Source organism: Numenius arquata, chromosome 11 (assembly GCF_964106895.1).
Source record: "Numenius arquata chromosome 11, bNumArq3.hap1.1, whole genome shotgun sequence".
In the NCBI taxonomy this organism is placed as follows: Eukaryota; Metazoa; Chordata; class Aves; order Charadriiformes; family Scolopacidae; genus Numenius; species Numenius arquata.
This window is the reverse complement of record NC_133586.1, coordinates 41,717,456-41,733,495: the sequence shown is the minus strand read 5'-3', so window position 1 is coordinate 41,733,495 and position 16,040 is coordinate 41,717,456. Positions and strand designations below refer to the sequence as shown.

General features: G+C 43.9%; 2 protein-coding genes across 2 annotated transcripts; both read right to left on the bottom strand.

Moving 5' to 3' along the window:
* Positions 1-705: 705 nt before the first annotated feature.
* LOC141469991 (myeloid protein 1-like) lies at positions 706-5,638 on the bottom strand. The gene is made up of 7 exons (XM_074155865.1): positions 5,593-5,638; positions 4,957-5,089; positions 3,942-4,093; positions 3,240-3,410; positions 2,344-2,461; positions 1,621-1,772; positions 706-896 (listed from the first exon to the last, which is right to left on the bottom strand). Exons 1-7 carry the CDS (start codon positions 5,636-5,638, stop codon positions 706-708), a joined length of 963 nt encoding a protein of 320 aa, XP_074011966.1.
* A 6,552-nt stretch (positions 5,639-12,190) lies between these two features.
* On the bottom strand, positions 12,191-15,221 carry LOC141470330 (leukocyte cell-derived chemotaxin-2-like). Its single transcript, XM_074156313.1, has 4 exons — positions 15,154-15,221; positions 13,627-13,723; positions 13,339-13,484; positions 12,191-12,810 (listed from the first exon to the last, which is right to left on the bottom strand). The coding sequence occupies exons 1-4, from the start codon at positions 15,203-15,205 to the stop codon at positions 12,644-12,646; spliced, it is 462 nt and encodes a 153-aa protein (XP_074012414.1). The 5' UTR covers positions 15,206-15,221; the 3' UTR covers positions 12,191-12,643.
* Between the last annotated feature and the right edge of the window lie 819 nt (positions 15,222-16,040).

The following is a 16,040-nucleotide window of genomic DNA, read 5'->3' as shown; positions in this document are numbered from 1 at the left end:
GCACAGAATTTACCCCTGATGTGCGAAGATTTGTAGGGTCAGTAAAAAGTCTAGGTTCCAGTGGGAAGCTGACGGTAGCGCACCTCTTCTGCCACATGAGGGAGCGAGATAGTTTTCATGCTCCCTGACTTTGGAGTCCTTGAGAAAACTAGTCATTGCTAATTTCCCGATTCTCTCAAAAAAAGCCCAACGCCTCGGCTCTTTTTTTTCCCCTTGTGTGGAGTCCCTTTTGCCACCCAAAGGAGACACTGGTGGTTCTGGCATGACAACTCCGGATGGCATCTTTTATGCCTTGTGGAGTGTTTCAATGAATTCCCTTCTACTTTTCCTCAGTTCAGGTGCCTTCAAAATCTAAAGTAATCTTGTTTGCCAAGGCCTACTAAAGTTCACCAATTAGCCTAACATACAACACTCGCAACATCTGGAGCGTATATTAATGTTATTAATGTATCTGAAGCGTATATTAATGTTATTAATGTATCTGGAGTGTATGTTAACGTTAGCACCTTGCAATATTCTGTAAGGCCCAAGGTAGTATTGAATCAGTAGTAACGTTGTGCATATTGTATAGCTTTGAATTCTGTAAAATAACTCTTTTTCCTTCCTTCACTGAGACAGGCTGTCCGCATGGTAAGAAAAAAACCAAAACAAACCAACTTTTGGATGCTGAGATGAATTTATTTGGAATTTACTGCATTTCCCATTTCACTCTCTGTACCCTTTCCCCCTTTGGAGGTTGGGAGTCGGATCTGAGCGGTCACAGTTCTCGATGTGGATGTGAGATGTGATCCCAGGAAACACTCTTTGCATTGGCAGCATTTTCCCCAGGATTTGTCCCTTAGAAATTCTCCCGCTGTATCTGATGGGGTGGATGCAGACTATTTTTACACAGAAGCCTGGTGAAAACAAGAGGAGGGAAAACATTAAGTCACAGGTGATAGGGCAAGAGGAAACGGCCTCAAGTTGCGCCAGGGGAGGTTCAGGTTGGATATTAGGAAAAATTTTGACACGGAAGGGGTTATTAAGCCTTGGAATGGGCTGCCCAGGGAAGTGGTTGAGGCACCATCCCTGGGGGTATTTAAAAGCCGGGTTGACATAGTGCTTGGAGACATGGGTTAGTGATGGGTTTTATCAGAGTTAGGTTGATGGTTGGACTCGATGATCTGAAAGGTCCCTTCCAACCCAGGCAATTCTATGGTTCTGTGATCAGGTGACTGATGAAGCGTTTGTTCATCTGTACTAACTCTGTTTCAGGAATATTAACATTTTCTGCCTTGTCCTTTCCACTGAGAGCACAGCGGTGGAAATGCCAAAATAGCAGAGGCACTGTTGTCATAAAAAAATAGAGATAGTGGTTGGAGTTGTTGGCTTGTTGGAAAAGGGAAGATGGGAGACAGGGATAAGGTGGAAACTCCTGCTTCAGTGAAGAGAAGAGTTCAAAGACATTCTACAGAACTCAGTTATTTGCATTGTAAGAACAAAAAGTTTTGCATGTTAATTGGTAGAAGATGCAGTGTTTCAAAGCGTGTACCTTGCTTAACTACTTGTCTAGCTGCAAGGTAATGCATCCTGTATGACCACAAGAAAAAAAAAAAAAATAAATGAAAAATAGCTATTTACCCGATCCCCTAATTTGGACTCCATCATCGATGGCGTTTCCATTGTGAAAGAATTTAATGGGTCCAGAAAGCTCGCCGGAGAAGGGAGCGTACACGGTTGCTCCATCAGAACAGATGACATCCACGGCCGTGTGTTTTCCTTTACCGTTGTGCCTGAAACCAAATAGGTAATTAGAGAAGTCTCTTGTCAGGCCTAACATTATGTAGAGATAGATCAGTCAGCAGGCTGCCGGAGCTGGAAATGGGTTGTTTCTACTGAAGACAGTGTTGACATAATTGACTGGCCGAAGAATCTATGGAATGTTTTTTGGTGTAGATGATGTAATGCTATTTAGGGTTGATGATCTGGTTGAGTTGAAGTTTTGCAAATCGGAGGGGAAAAAAACCCGCCTTTCTTCTAAGCCTTTAAATAGCACTGTAGAGCCACAGAAACGTTGGGTGGCAGGTACGTCCCATTAAGGACATCAAGTCCAACCTTCCACTTGAGGCAAGAGTGTTCCCAACACCAGGTCAGGTCAGGCATGGCTCAACCTGGGTCATAAACCCTCCAAGCGCAGAGGTTTTATGAACAACGTGGGCAACCTGTTGTGGTGCTGTAGTCAAAATATTTCCTCATGTCCCACCTAACCCTTCAAAGCCGTAATTCTTCAATGGCTTAAACAGAGTTTAACTCTTACTTTAGTGGAAAAACAACAAAACCCCGCAGGTTCCCACTATCCAGTACCTTGGAGCTCCATAGTACCCGCAGCCGTAGCGATCGCAGCCTCTGATCTCGTTTGTCGGATTCCCGGAGCACACTGTGGCCCAGCGCGTGTCTTGTTGTTGTGGGAATGGTGGAACAACTTTGAAATACAGAAACACAGTGCATCGAAGTTAATTTTTAGATTCTAAGCGTTGTATGTTTGTAACTCCTTTGTTTCAATTTTAGTTAGGTAGGAATACACTGGAATTACATCCCGTGCACGTAGTTGGATGCTTCCTCTGCAAAACTTGTCCTCCTTTAGGAAATGTAAATAGAATGTACGCTTAAGACTGGATTGTAATGTTTCTAGATTAGAGTTAGAATAGAAGGAATATGCTTTAAAGAGGAAAAATTCAGAGAGCATCAGGGTTCCTAGAGTGTAATCTGAGGGATGGGAAAAGATTCTGTTTTATTTCTTATTTTATGCCTGGGCTGATGGGACTGGACTCCTCCGGCCCTCTTCTCTGTTACTACCAATGTAGTATTTGTATTTGCAGAGAATCATCCCAAAATCTGTTAAGATGCAAGACTGAAAACATTGCTAGTAGGTAAAAGCATACAAATGGAAGAGGTATCTGATTTGGTTTATTGCTGAGACTTGATGCTGCTGTGTCCTGGGGGGGGACACAAAATACAACTTTGATAAACCGATATATTCCCCTTCCTGGATCACTGTCTGTAGTCCTGTTATACTGTATTTATAATGCGTATTTTCTTTCTTTTGGATGTTGCTGTTGAGGAGAACCTAAGACAGAGGGGACTTGCTATTTGATATTATTGTCCTTACATGAAATAATAATTACTAACTTAATTCTTATTCATTATACTGCTTATTCTGGTTGGTGGGGTTTTGGTTGGTTGGTTTGGTTGGTTTTTACCAGGCGTAAGCAGCTGCGTAGGATCGGAGTGGTCGCAGTTCTCAACGTGGATGTGAGAGGTAATGCCAGGAAACACTCTTTGCATTGGCAGCATTCTCCCGAGCTGCTGCCCCCTATGGATTTGGCCGTGGTACCGGATGGGGTGGATGCAGACGAGCTTGACACAGTAACCTGGAAGAGACGGGAGAGGAAGTCAGGTCAGGAAAAAGCAGCTGCATCTCTTCTTGGGGTGAGCAAGAAACCATCCTCTCGCTGGAGGCTGTAATGATGAGACAGAAATGTGGTCAAAGTACCAACAGTCCTGAAATCAAAATTACTTGGATTGTTATAGAAAAGCGGAAAAGAGGGGGCTGGAAAATAAGGTCAGGAAAACATCCTCTCAGCCAAACTGAGGGCATATTTCTGATACTTTATTTTTACCATTTCCTTTTTTTTTTTTTTAGTTAGGGTTGTTTTTTTCCTGCTACCTGTTTTTCAACTCCCTCTTTCCCTCGTCTCCAAGAAAAGCATAGGAAAAGGACTGCATCCTGCTGGTGCTGATTTCCGATATTTCTTAGCAGCCATCTAGTTGTGCTTCAGTGGAGGGACTAGAGAGGGTGTAAGATTAATCAACACTTCTTGAAGAGCCATAGAAAGTTTACTTAAATGACTAAAACAATTAATTGTGCGTGGCTCACACCACATCCGCTGTTAATTACTTGCCTGATCCCCTGATTTGGACTCCGTCGTCGATGGCATTGCCATTATGGAAGAACCGAATGGGTCCGGAGAGCTGGCCGCTGAAAGGAGCGTACACCGTTGCTCCGTCGGCACAGATGACATCCACCCCCGTGTGCTTCCCTTTGTGACCGTGCCTGAAAACGGAAATATGTAATTAGAGAAGCCTGTCAGGCTTAACATGATGTACGGCTACAGCAATCAGCGCCGAACGATAGCTGAAGCTTGGCTAACAAAATTTTTGCATCTGCGATGAAATTGGAAAGAATTTCAATTGCTCCATCTTTTATCATTGCAAAATGTTTGTATCACTCTGACCTTCTTCAAGAAAGGGGGTGAGATTTCAAATTTGAAGCTGTTTATTTATTTGCCCAAGTTCATGGGATATTTCAAGCTGTGATGGAAAAGTACCCCTGTTCTACCCCAAAATACATCCGTGCTGGTGTGAAATAGAATCTTCTGTTTGGCATTTTCTCATTTAGAAATTTGGAAGTTCCATGATGAGGATCGATGCTTCTTATAGAGCTTGGAGAGAGGAGATGAGAGGAAAACACAGGAGAGGCAGGAGTCATTCTATGTATAAAGGCATTTTTCAGGGAAATATAACCTGTTCTGTTATAGGTGCCTGTTTAAAACTAAAGGATGCTGGCAGACTTTAGCTTGTGTAAATTCATCTATTTAGCTTCCTGTGTGCTGTTGCTGAATGTTAGTTAAATATTTGGTCTATCAGCAACAAGAATAAATGACAAATCCTTGAAAACCTTTCAATTTCCTTTACTCTGGCTGCTAATTCATGTAATGCTCTCGCTTCTTCATGGGCTCACAGCAGTGGTGTTACCGCACTTCTGCGAGACGGCCAAGTAACGTCCCAAAAATGAGTCAGAGGTCCCGCAGGACAACGGTCTTCTCATTCTGAGTGTCAGCTCTGGTTAAACTCTACTCTCTTTCTCCCTTGTGAATGTTTAATTTAGGAAAGCAAGAGCAAACCCCGCCGCGTTACCTGTCGGCGCCGTATTGGCCACAGCCGTATCTATCGCAGCCCCGGATCCTGTTGGTGGGATTCCCGCTGCAGATCTGTGCCCAGTGTTGGTGTTGTTGTTGGGGCGGGTGCGCCTCCAACTGCTTGGCAAAAACTTCACATGCAAAAAGAGGAAAACGGGGGAAATTCAACCGTGTTCTTAGTGCAGTGCAACAGAAAGTGTTAAGGTGCAAAATAAGGTGTTAAAAGTAGAAGACATGAGATCATGGGAGTTTAGAATTTCAGAAACTGTAGGTAAAAGGACACTGTGCAACCTGCAATATAGATTTGGTGCCTTTTTCTTGAGGTCTTATTTTAAGGTATATACACTGAAAAGAAAGCAAAGCTATAGATGAATATTTCTAATACTGTTTTGTGAAATAAGTCAAACTATTTTGACTTTATTCGTGAAACCTCTTAAACACTTCAATATATGACTCCAGATGCACACCTAATTCCATATTTTATAATAGTCATAACTGTCCACTTTACCATTATTCTTCATAAAGCTAGATTGAAAACACTTAGCATTATTTATGTTGGAGCAAATTTCAACAATTCATTCACATCTGCCTAAAACCAGTCAAGACCAACTGCAATATTTCAATCTCAACTCACCAGTGGACACCAAGCTGACCAGAGCGACCAGACTGAGAGCTGGCATCTTGTGGCCGTTTCACCGCTGTTCTTTGAGTGAATCAAAGACATCGAGCAGTAACTGCCTTGGGGTATTTATGTGTTTTTGAAAACCCAACTCTGGTGTCTTGGCCAACCGGTCTTGAGCAAAGTATTACAGCTCCGGGCAGATGGTGTTGCCACATTAGGCGCTGAGGATGTCTACAAACTCTTAACAGTTGTTAGAGCTGGTTGGGAAAGACGGATAAAATAGTCTCTTAGCACACAGTTACAGATGGAAACAAACAATCCCACATTTCAGGAAGCTCTGGTTGAACCATTTCTTAACACCTTCTCTTCCCCCTCCAGAAGCACGGGCACACTTAGGCCAGAAATGGTTGGAACCAAGGATCTGTTCCAGAGGATTGAGCTGGAGGGAAAAGATGGGTGAAACTCCACGGTGGATGTAGCCAGTTTGTCTTTTCCTGCTCATTCCAGTACCTCCTCTGCAGGTATATGTGCCCATTAAAGCTTTCTAACAGAGTGATGGAGAACATATGAAGGTGCAATGTTTGATGCAGCATGAATATGGCAACACAGGAAGGACATGGGCCTGTTGGAATGGGTCCAGTGGAGGGCCATGAAGATGATCTGAGGGCTGGAGCACCTTTCCTATGAATACAGGCTGAGAGAGTTGGAGTTGTTCATCCTGGAGAAGAGAAGGCTCCAGGGAGACCTTATAACAGCCTTCCAATACCTGAAGGGGGCTACAGGAGAGATGGGGAGGGACTCCCATCAGGGAATGTAGTGATAGGACGAGGGGTAATGGTTTTAAATTGAAAGAGGGGAGATTTAGATTAGATACTAGAAAGAAATTCTTTGCTGTGAGGGTGGTGAGACCCTGGCCCAGGTTGCCCAGAGAAGCTGTGGCTGCCCCATCCCTGGAGGGGTTCAAGGCCAGGTTGGAGGGGGCTTGGAGCAACCTGGTCTGGTGGGAGGTGTCCCTGCCCAGGGCAGGGGGGTTGGAACTCAATGATCTTTAAGGTCGCTTCCAACTTTATCCATTCTATGATTCTATAATATTCACTTAAGCTAAGAAATACAGATTCTTTTGCAGGGTAATAATGTCTTTTTTTCTTTTTTCCTGTTCAGCTGAAATGATCACCTAGCCTGGACTTAAACCCACGAAGTCTTTTCACTGAAACCCTAGTTTTTGACAACTAAATTCTTATTGAAACACCTTCCAGTTCTGAAACAAACAGGTGCAAACCCAAGTTGCATGGCATAACTGACATGGAGTTAAAAAATTCTAGGTTTTAAAATTATTCACTTAGTATCTGCTTGATTTCAGCTATTGTACTATTAAGCAGGCTCCTTAGTGTTTCTCTTAATCCTTCAGTTTGAGTTTTCTGCATTACTTACAGAAAAGCATTAGATGTTCTTTACGGACATGTCTTAGTTAATACGGAATTTAAATGAGTCATGGAGCTTTCACATAAACTGATATTCCAAATTGCAGAAACCCCTGGAAGTCCTGAACATTTCATTTAGAGGAGAAACAGATGTCTGTCTCTGCCCCACTTCTAGTTTGCAAAGAGCATCTGTACATTGTGTTTTCTGAAAACCTCCACGGAACAAGCAGCTGGAGATGAATTTTTTTTGCTTGTGGTTCCAAGCTTTTTTTTACAGCCAATATTTAAGCCCCAAACAATCTTTTAGCCCTCCTTGGGGTTATTACAAGTGGCTTTGCTGTTTTTACCCCTGCTGTTTTCTTCTCCATCCTGCCAGAAAGAACTGCTGGTTTTCACGCTCGTAGTCACCAAACAAATATTTATATAAATGTTATGTCCCCTCGGTCTAGTTTTGATGTAGTTTTTGGTTAGACTCCATTATATTGAGCAAATTATAGGCTTACAAATGATACAAGGTGCTGGTAAGAGCTCTCGGTGGGTATTGAGGGTTTGGGGATGCTGCTTACCCCTGACTTGAAAGAGGGGGTACGTGGGTTTGTGCAACCCTTGCCAGAAACAGCCTTCATCCCTCTGAGCTGGGAGAACCTGTGTAATATTCTTTCCAGGTTTATTCACCTTTGTTTGGCACAGGCTCTTCACGAACCCCCTCAGCTCTCCTTAGCGGAGAGAATCAACAAGGGAGGTGGAAAGCTTTCAATGAGATTTCAATGTATAGGGGTAGTAAAGTATTTCCGAGCTTGGCTAGCTTGATACTAGTTGCTGTCAGCTTTTTTTCCTGCTGGAAACAAAACTATTTAAAAATACAGAATTTATATGGGTGATACCTGGCCATTCCCTATTGAGGGATCTCTGGTGGGGTTTCTGCAATAATGATCTCACTCAACCAGATTTTATTTCTGATTTACTCCTGGCTGGCAGTTCACATTAGTAATGTTTTAAATATCTCATTATATAAGTTTTACCTGGGGCAGACCTGCCTTGAAAAGCTAATGATTTTTATAGACTTTTGTGAACTCAAATGCTCCAGATTTTACCAGGGAAGGAATCGCAGCACCTCAATCCACTCTACAAAGTCTCTCGAAGAAAAGGCTGGGTGTAAAGCCAACCAAGCTGGAAGGCACGAGGAGAGAAGTACCACTGTGTAATAGGTGCACAGACACTGAAGAAGCATTTTTGAGACCTGTTTTGCAGTCTGGTATTTTGTAAAATGGCTCGAGGCTACCTGTTCTTTGTGATTTCTTTTCCATCTCATTTGTGTTACAGAGCTGACTCCAAATTGCTCATAGCTTTGTAGATTTTTTTATATTTTCTGCATAAGAGACCTTAACAGCGTTGTACCATGCTCTGTTCTTTCTAAAACATGTCAAAATGTTGTTTGCTGCAGTAATCTCTCTAACGCACTTCTGGTAAAGTACTCTTAACAAGACGGTTTTCAAGTGTATGATATTGCCATTGAGATTTCCCGGTGTGTTCCCCATCTCTCCTGGGTGAGCTGCAAGACCTCTCACCTTGGGCTTGAGGAAGCTCTGAGCTGAAGCTGGTGGGATTCCTGCATTGGGTAATAGGGATGTTAATATAACGGTTGGTAGGTGGAGTTGTGAAAGATCCAAATTGTCAGCTTAGCACACACCAACAGAAGGATATGGGACAACTGGTCAGAGTTGCATGGCCCCGGGAGCTATGGTTGCACCGTTTCCTTCCCTGTGGTGGGGAGAGGGCAAGGAGGTGGAGAGGAACCACCGTGCAGTGCTGAGAGGAGAGCAGGTGGGCTCACCTGGGAAATGCTCACCTCTTTCTCTTGCGTGAATGGTACCAGTTTCCTATTTTGCCCCTTTTATGTCAGTAGCAACTTCCCTGACTGTCTAAGTTCCTTCGAGGTCATCTCATGGACCGGGCAAGAGTGTGGCGGGCAAATAGAAGTGTTTGGGCTGGTATCAGCCGGCAGGGAATGAGCTCAGCCTAATGCTGTCCAAGAGAAATACCAATTTTGTTATTCAGCCTTTCCAAAGATACTGTGACTCTGCTGTGTGACTTATGTCATGTTTCAGGAGGGTCCACTGCCAGTTACCAGGGCTTTGGGATAGACGGTACCTGCCATGTCTGTGTCCATAAATCTTGCAGATGTTAGACTAGTCCCTCTTGACATATTAATTATCTTAACATTATCTCTTAATAAGAAAAGTCAGATGGGAGAGTGATGAAATCGTGTTCTTGGATGAAAAGACCCAGCAAACTGTGAGACACGCCTGGGCAATGGTAGTGGACCCTTTGAGCAGAAACATCAGCAAAAGCCAGGGCCAAACCCTGAGCCAGAGCAAATCCAACCCCCAGCCAAGGTCTGCGGTTTCCTTCCAGCCGTGCTGCCATCCTCCTTTGGTTGTCCACAAGTGAGGGCTGGTTCCTCCATCTTTGACACTCATTACAGCTCAGTGGGATTCAACCAGTGTCCAAAAACTGATGTTTTGGTCCATGAAGCCCTTCCTCTTGCAACCTCTGTGGGGCTCCGGCCCCAGTGAATTGGATAAATAAGAGCTGCGCATCTTATTTCTTGGTAATGCTACAGTATCGTAACTGCAGGTTTGCCAGGCTCATTAGCAGGCAATTGAAAAGGTAAATCCTCTTCCCATCTCTATTTTACAGAACAATTGTCTTTGTCCTTGGCTGCCCTGGTGTTTTCAGTGTGGGAACAAGTCAATGCTGAGCACTCGCCTCCCGGCTGATCTGCCTATGTTATGTTATTAAAGAAGCTTGAAAGCTGGTTCTGTGGAAAATAAACAACATACTTTGTGCTAATCATTAAAAATCAAATTATGATTTAAAAATTAACTGCTGAAGAATTTACTTGTGCCATTAGCAGCGCAGGCTTTCATGGTGGAAATCAAGCTGCCACAACGTAAAACAAATTGCCCTCACTATTTATTCAGGCTTCTGATCGTTGGCAAGGCTGACATAAGAGGAATTTTGCCACGATGATGAATTGAGCTTTGTGTACGGGGCTTATACTGTAGTATCGAGGGACAATCAGCAGGTTGCGCTAGCTGATCAGCCAAAAGGCATGGCTGGGCATGTCATTTGAAGCAGATACGCTGTAGGAGATCTGAATATATCACCTTTTTTTTTTTTGCTAAGTTTGAGCTGAAGATGAAGCTGCAGTTGTGCTGGTGCACAATTCTGATTGAAGGCTCCATCTCGATTTTATTTTGCCTTTATTAACATACTTGCTAAGCCTGAGTTAAGCAGTTTTTAATTGGGAGGACTGAGGAATGCAAGATAAAATCTTTTTGGTACCTATGTCCTGTCTGATGGGGAGGACAAAACTCTGGCTGAATCCTCCAAAAGTCATTTAATGCTCAGGGAAATAGAAGGGTACAGTGTAGATTTGGATTGCAGCCTTAGGCAGTTAATCTGGGACCTTGTGGTACAAACTTATAAAATAAAAGGGATAACGAGGAACAGGATCCCTGCAGAACTGGTGCAGAAACAAAGCAATTCTGCATGGCCTGAGTTTGCTAACTCTTTCCTGAAAAGCCTAGTCGCCCCTGTCACTTCCCCCAGCACCCTTTCCCCTTACCTTGAATATTTCTAAAATTGTGTATTTTACCAGCCCTTTATTTCCTTCCCAGGGTCAGCTACAAATTGTACCTTCCCTTCCTCTAAGGCCAGTTATTTTTTTACTAGACTGAAAAGATAAAGCTGGGTTTACTTAACTGTTTGCCCCAACTGCTCTGCAGCCTAAAATAGAAGTGGTATTTACTTTGAATTCTCTGCCGCTGGGTGACAGCCCCAGGTAAACCAGGAATTTTTAGTATTTGCCTTCTACCTCTCTCAGGCACCTGCATCCCTGCAGCAAAGCACTGCACCTCCATGGGCTGCTGGGAAAACTGGGATTAAATAATGGCTCACTGAAAAGGTTTGTGAAACCCGTCTGTGGGGACAGATCAGAAAAGTGCTGAGCTGTTGTCATTAACGTACAGGTGAAAATGTTTCTCGTAGAGGAGCAAAGCTGCTGGTTGGAGGCTCAGAGCCCTGCTCCATCAGCAGGGTCAGCTCAATCTTTCATTAGGATTTACATTGAGAAGTGGAGGCTTGATTGGGATCTTCCCTTTTTAAAGGGAAGGTTTGTGGGTGGGGTGGTGCGTGGTTGTGGGTGTTTGGTTTGGTTTGGTTTTGGTGTTTGGGGTTCTGGGATTTTTGAGGGGTTTTTTTGTTTGTTTTTTTGTTGGGTTTTTTTTTTTTTTGTTGGTTGGACTCGATCTCAAAGGTCCCATCCAACCAAAAATATTCTGTGATTCTGTAAATGGGAAAACTTGATAACGGGGCTAAAACCCGGGATTTTAACCAAGTGAAATTAAGCTGAGAGTCTGTCTTTTTTGTGGGCAACCAACACCATGACAAAAATTTTAAAAATTTGTCAAACTTGGAGAATACTAGGCACTTTTGCTGAAACGTTTCTGCTTTGAGTATAAGGAAAAGGTTTTTTTTCACAGCAAACTCAATCGTATTGACTCACCTTCAATGTCTGGTTGCTTTTCCCCCTGCAGGTTTGGGCTGTATGTTTATATGGCTGTGCTGACTTTTCATTCATGGCAGAATTAAAGTGGTTCCTGGGGAAGGTGAATGGCACACAGCAGGGGAAGCGCTTCTCACAGATGTCGCAAATACCTTTCTGTGTTTTTTTAGAAGAAATAGTAAATCTGCTCTCTGGACATAACGCAGCTCCCACTGAAGCAGCTTCCCTGCCTGTCTGAGGCTGCAGTTGTGTTAGTAAATACTTGAGGCCAGAGAGCTTGTAGAGATTCCCAGTAGCATGTTGGTAGCCTTGGCCAGAAAAGCCTTGTCCTGTTAACAAGAGCTTGCTGTCCCGGGAAAGTCTCCAGCTGATTTACTAATGGAAAGAAATGCCTCACTTGGACAAAAAGAAACCTGGGTGTGCCAAGGCATTCCTCAAGCAGGAGTCTGGGGAAAAGGAATGAGTTACTACTTCAATGTTGTTTTATATTTTGGGTCATGGGCCCCAAGGAAAGATTGGAGTTTCAGATTTCTACGTCTTTTTTTTTCCCCCAGATGCATTAAAAAAGAAGAACCCAGCCCAAAGTCTGTGATGGCACCAAAGAAGTTCAGAGCAATTTGTAGCAAAGCAGCCCTTTAATAATGTGATTTTTCCATGTGCAAGCACAAGTGAAATTTCTGGCTTGTTGAAGCAACCTTCGTGTTTGGCTGCAAATAGAACAGGGAAGTCCAAGCCGAGTGAGCTCTAGCATGGCTCTCTGCGGTGCTGCTGGGCATCCAGGATCCACCATCTCCCAACCACTCCACTCTCTGCTGCTTCAGCCTTCATCCATTGGTGCAGTGATGTGCAATTCACTTTAACAGCTTTAAAGCGCGTGTTATACCTCACTCTGAGTCTCTTTACATTCCGAAAACCACCAGCATTTTGTTCGTGGACATTTTTTAGGTGGAACGACTGTCTGAGGCTCAGTGGTTTCCACTTTATTAGAGCAACTACCTATACTCGAGCAATTTAATGAATACACAAGGCAGGGTGGGGCTGAAAGCTTTGCCCCTGATGCGCAGCCTCTCGTTTACAGGTTGGGAGTAGGATCTGTTAAATCACAGTTCTGGATATGGACATGGGATGTAATTCCTCGGTAGACCGTTTGCATGGGCAGCAGGACGCCGATTTTCTCTCCCTTCTTGATGGGGCCGCTGTACTTGACGGGTTTGATGTAAAACATCTTAATGCAGAATCCTGTTAACAGGGGGGAGAGAAAAAGGGGAAATTGTTGCTCCTGTGAAATGGTTTAAAAGCCTGGCAAAGTCAGGACATTCAGTAGTAAAATGCAAATAACAATAAAATGATAAGAGATTCAGCAGCAGGAAAAGTTGCAGAAAATGCTGTGATGCTCCCGCAGCATCAAGAAGAGAGAATAAGAAAAGAACTAAATTAACACAGAGGAGGGTGGAGAAGGGGATTAAGGTGGGTAAAACTGCATGAGCAAGTCAGACGCTGTTTCTTTAATAAGCCAAAATGTGCAGAGGGACCAGCTTCATCCTTTGACTTTTTTAATAGAGGTGAAATGCTGTAATCCCTTCAATCAATTTTCCTGCATTAACAGAACACGGATTTCAGAGTTACAGTTTTCACTTGGATTCACGTGCAAGCACTCTGCAGTTCGGGATGGGGTCATGATTTTTTCGCTCAGTTCAAAGCTCTATAAAGGAATCAGAGCATTTTGCAATGAGGCTTTGCAAGACGCCCGTCTTTCAGCTCTGGTACCTGATCCTGAAAGCTTGACTCCGTTGTCGATGGCGTTGCCATTTCCATAGGGCCTGGCTTGGCTGATGATCTTCCCCGTGAAGGGTGCGTGCACCACCGAGCCGTCCTCGCACACCACGTCCACTCCCTTGTGCTTCTTCCCTCCTCTGAAGAAGAAGAGCAAGGCGGGTTAGCCCACGACAGAGCACCTTGCCAGCTAGAAACCCTCCTCCTGCCCATTTTTTCATGCTTATTTCTATTTTAAGAAGGTTTCAAGCGCAGCCATCTCCCACCAGCCCAGCCCAGGACCTGGGGTCATTGTATCTGCCGCAGCCCTGGGAGTCGCAGCCTCTGATTTTGTTTGAAGGTTGACTTGAGCAGATTTTCGCCCATTGTGCCGCAGCAGCTAGGAAAGAACAAAAGAAAAGAACAGAAGATGAAAGACCACAAGCTAGAAAAAGGATTTCCCAGCCTGTGCTGTTTAATCAATAGCAAGGTCCCTTTGGAGTTTGCTGTAACTACGGATCCAGTTTCAGGGAACTAGAAAGTTGTTCATCTTTTAATGCAAGTTAATTTTAGGGATAAAATGAAACAGCATTTTTTTGTTTGTTTGTTTTATGCTTTGTCCAGTGATGTTTGAGAGTACTTAAAGCAGCGACTTCTAATGAAAATGCAGAACAAATAGATCTGGAGGGGGCATGGTGGCGTGACCTGCTCCTCTCCCGTTGCCCCAGGGCAGGCGTGCTGCGTTCACACACAGGGCAGGCTTGGGGCTGGAGCTACGCGATGTCTCTGCCTGGAAGGTGACCTGAGGCACCCAGGATCTTGGGATGCTGAACTGTAACTGTAAAAAATAAGACTGAGAGAGACCCAGCAAGTCCATCCCTATTCCCTTATGTGGGATCCAGTCAAAAATACCAGCTGTTGTCCACCTTTTACTAATTGCATTTTGTATCTCCCAGTGTTTCTACATTACTGGTTCAAAGTAGCGCCCAGTAGGGTAACATCCTCATGTTTTTTTATTCCAGACTCCAGCTATCATCACCCTGAGCCAAACCCAGACTGATCCTACGGCCCCAGCGATGGTTGAGAGAGGGGAGACATTTACAGGGGAGAAGGGGGGAATGACAACCCCTGACTCAGTACCTTCCACAAGCCTCTCACAGCCTTGCTTCCCCCCACCAAAACTTCTAGGGTTTCCCATGGGATGTTTTAGCAAAAATGGGGCTTGTCTCACAAGTTGGGGTTTATTCATGTGTGAACAGCCCAGCAGGCACCGTCCCCCTTGGGCTCCGGGAGGATTTGCGAAAAGGGGAAACGATGTGCTGGTACTGAGGGTCTGGTGCTAAAAGGGTGGAGGAAATCTCTAATGCCTTCCTCAAGCAAAACAGCCCTTTGTTCTAGATAGTCTTCATTTCTTTTAACGAATTGCGTATTCTTTGTGAAAGCAAAGGTGATGACATTAAACACAGAAACATCTCTGGGAACACTCTATGCTCCGCCAGCTGATCGTTAACTAAAAGGCTTTTAAGAACACATGCATGCTGTTAGTGATTGATATGCCTCAGCTGATTCTTTCTGATTCAATCAAAATTATTACGCCAACAAAGTTTTTTGCCACAACTCTTTACCGTATCTAAAAAAGATTTTTCTGTGGAGGTTTTTATGCAGTGGGAGAGGGGTTATTTTCAAAAGCAAAAAATGGCAGAGAACAAATCAGTTCCTAAATCCTTACAGATATGCTTCCTTAAAAAAAAAAAAAAAAAAAAGGGAAAAAGGAAAGAAAAAGAAGGCAGGTTACAATGAGCAATGTTTACTAAAATTCAGCTAACTCACCACTGGAGATGGCAATCACGAGGACGACTGCTGTGACCCTGTGCATTTTCATGTGCCTTGAGAGCTCTGCTTTCAAAGTGAGAGGTCTAAAATACTTTGCTTTCTATTTATACACCTCAACAGAGGCTGTATCCAAATTCTTCCAGCCAATCAGGAAATTTATGTGGCCTTTTGCTTGCAGATTCAGACCAACAGCAAGTACTGACGGCAGCCCTCGAGCTGTACCACCAGCCTGGCTAATTAGTGGTGTAGAGGTTCCAACCTATTTAGCAATAGCAGCTACGTGGGTTTGTTTACAACAAAACCATGAATATTAAACCCAAATTTTAAGGATAATTTGTTCTGTTGCCTGTTGCAAAATCCTGAAGTTTAGCAAAATAACTTGGGTGGAGAAGAGGAAAAGAGTTTAAGTGAACTTAAAAAAAATATCTGGGCAGATGGACACCTTGCCCTCCCACCACGGCTGTTGCTTCATGGAAGGAAATCCAGCCAGGTGGACACAGCTCGGTGCCATGCATCACACCCAACCTCATGCTGGAAAAATCTGATTAGGCAACCCGTGAAATGAGACCTTTGTGCCCCATTTTTATTAGCTGGCTTCATTAATGCATCCCAGATACTGCCATGTTGCTGCTGCTGAACCTTCATCACTAGCAGTGGGAGAGACTTGTTTACAATCTTCACTGTGCCTGAACAGAACATGTTATAAGCCCTATAATACTGTGGCTGAGCAAAATTACAGGAAATTGGAGCAGAAGAGAACACTGGAACATGAACAAGGCCACCTCGAGTGTTGTTTCTGGGAAGGGAGGGAATACGCTGCCCTGGTTTACAGCCAGGAGCTGGAGGTTGTTTGTCTAGAAGACTCTTTGGCCGCCTGGTCTGTG

Bases quoted from the DNA above. Each gene is read 5' to 3' on its own strand.
- LOC141469991 (XM_074155865.1), bottom strand. From the start codon at position 5,638: ATGCCAGCTCTCAGTCTGGTCGCTCTGGTCAGCTTGGTGTCCACTG. The intron at 4,094-4,956 runs GTAACGCGGCGG...TTCCGTTTTCAG, and splicing joins GGCCAATACGGCGCCGACAG to GCACGGTCACAAAGGGAAGC. The intron at 1,773-2,343 runs GTACTGGATAGT...ATTTGGTTTCAG, and splicing joins GGGTACTATGGAGCTCCAAG to GCACAACGGTAAAGGAAAAC.
- LOC141470330 (XM_074156313.1), bottom strand. From the start codon at position 15,205: ATGAAAATGCACAGGGTCACAGCAGTCGTCCTCGTGATTGCCATCTCC. The intron at 13,485-13,626 runs GTCCTGGGCTGG...CTTCTTCTTCAG, and splicing joins GGCAGATACAATGACCCCAG to AGGAGGGAAGAAGCACAAGG. The intron at 12,811-13,338 runs GTACCAGAGCTG...CCCTGTTAACAG, and splicing joins AGTCAAGCTTTCAGGATCAG to GATTCTGCATTAAGATGTTT.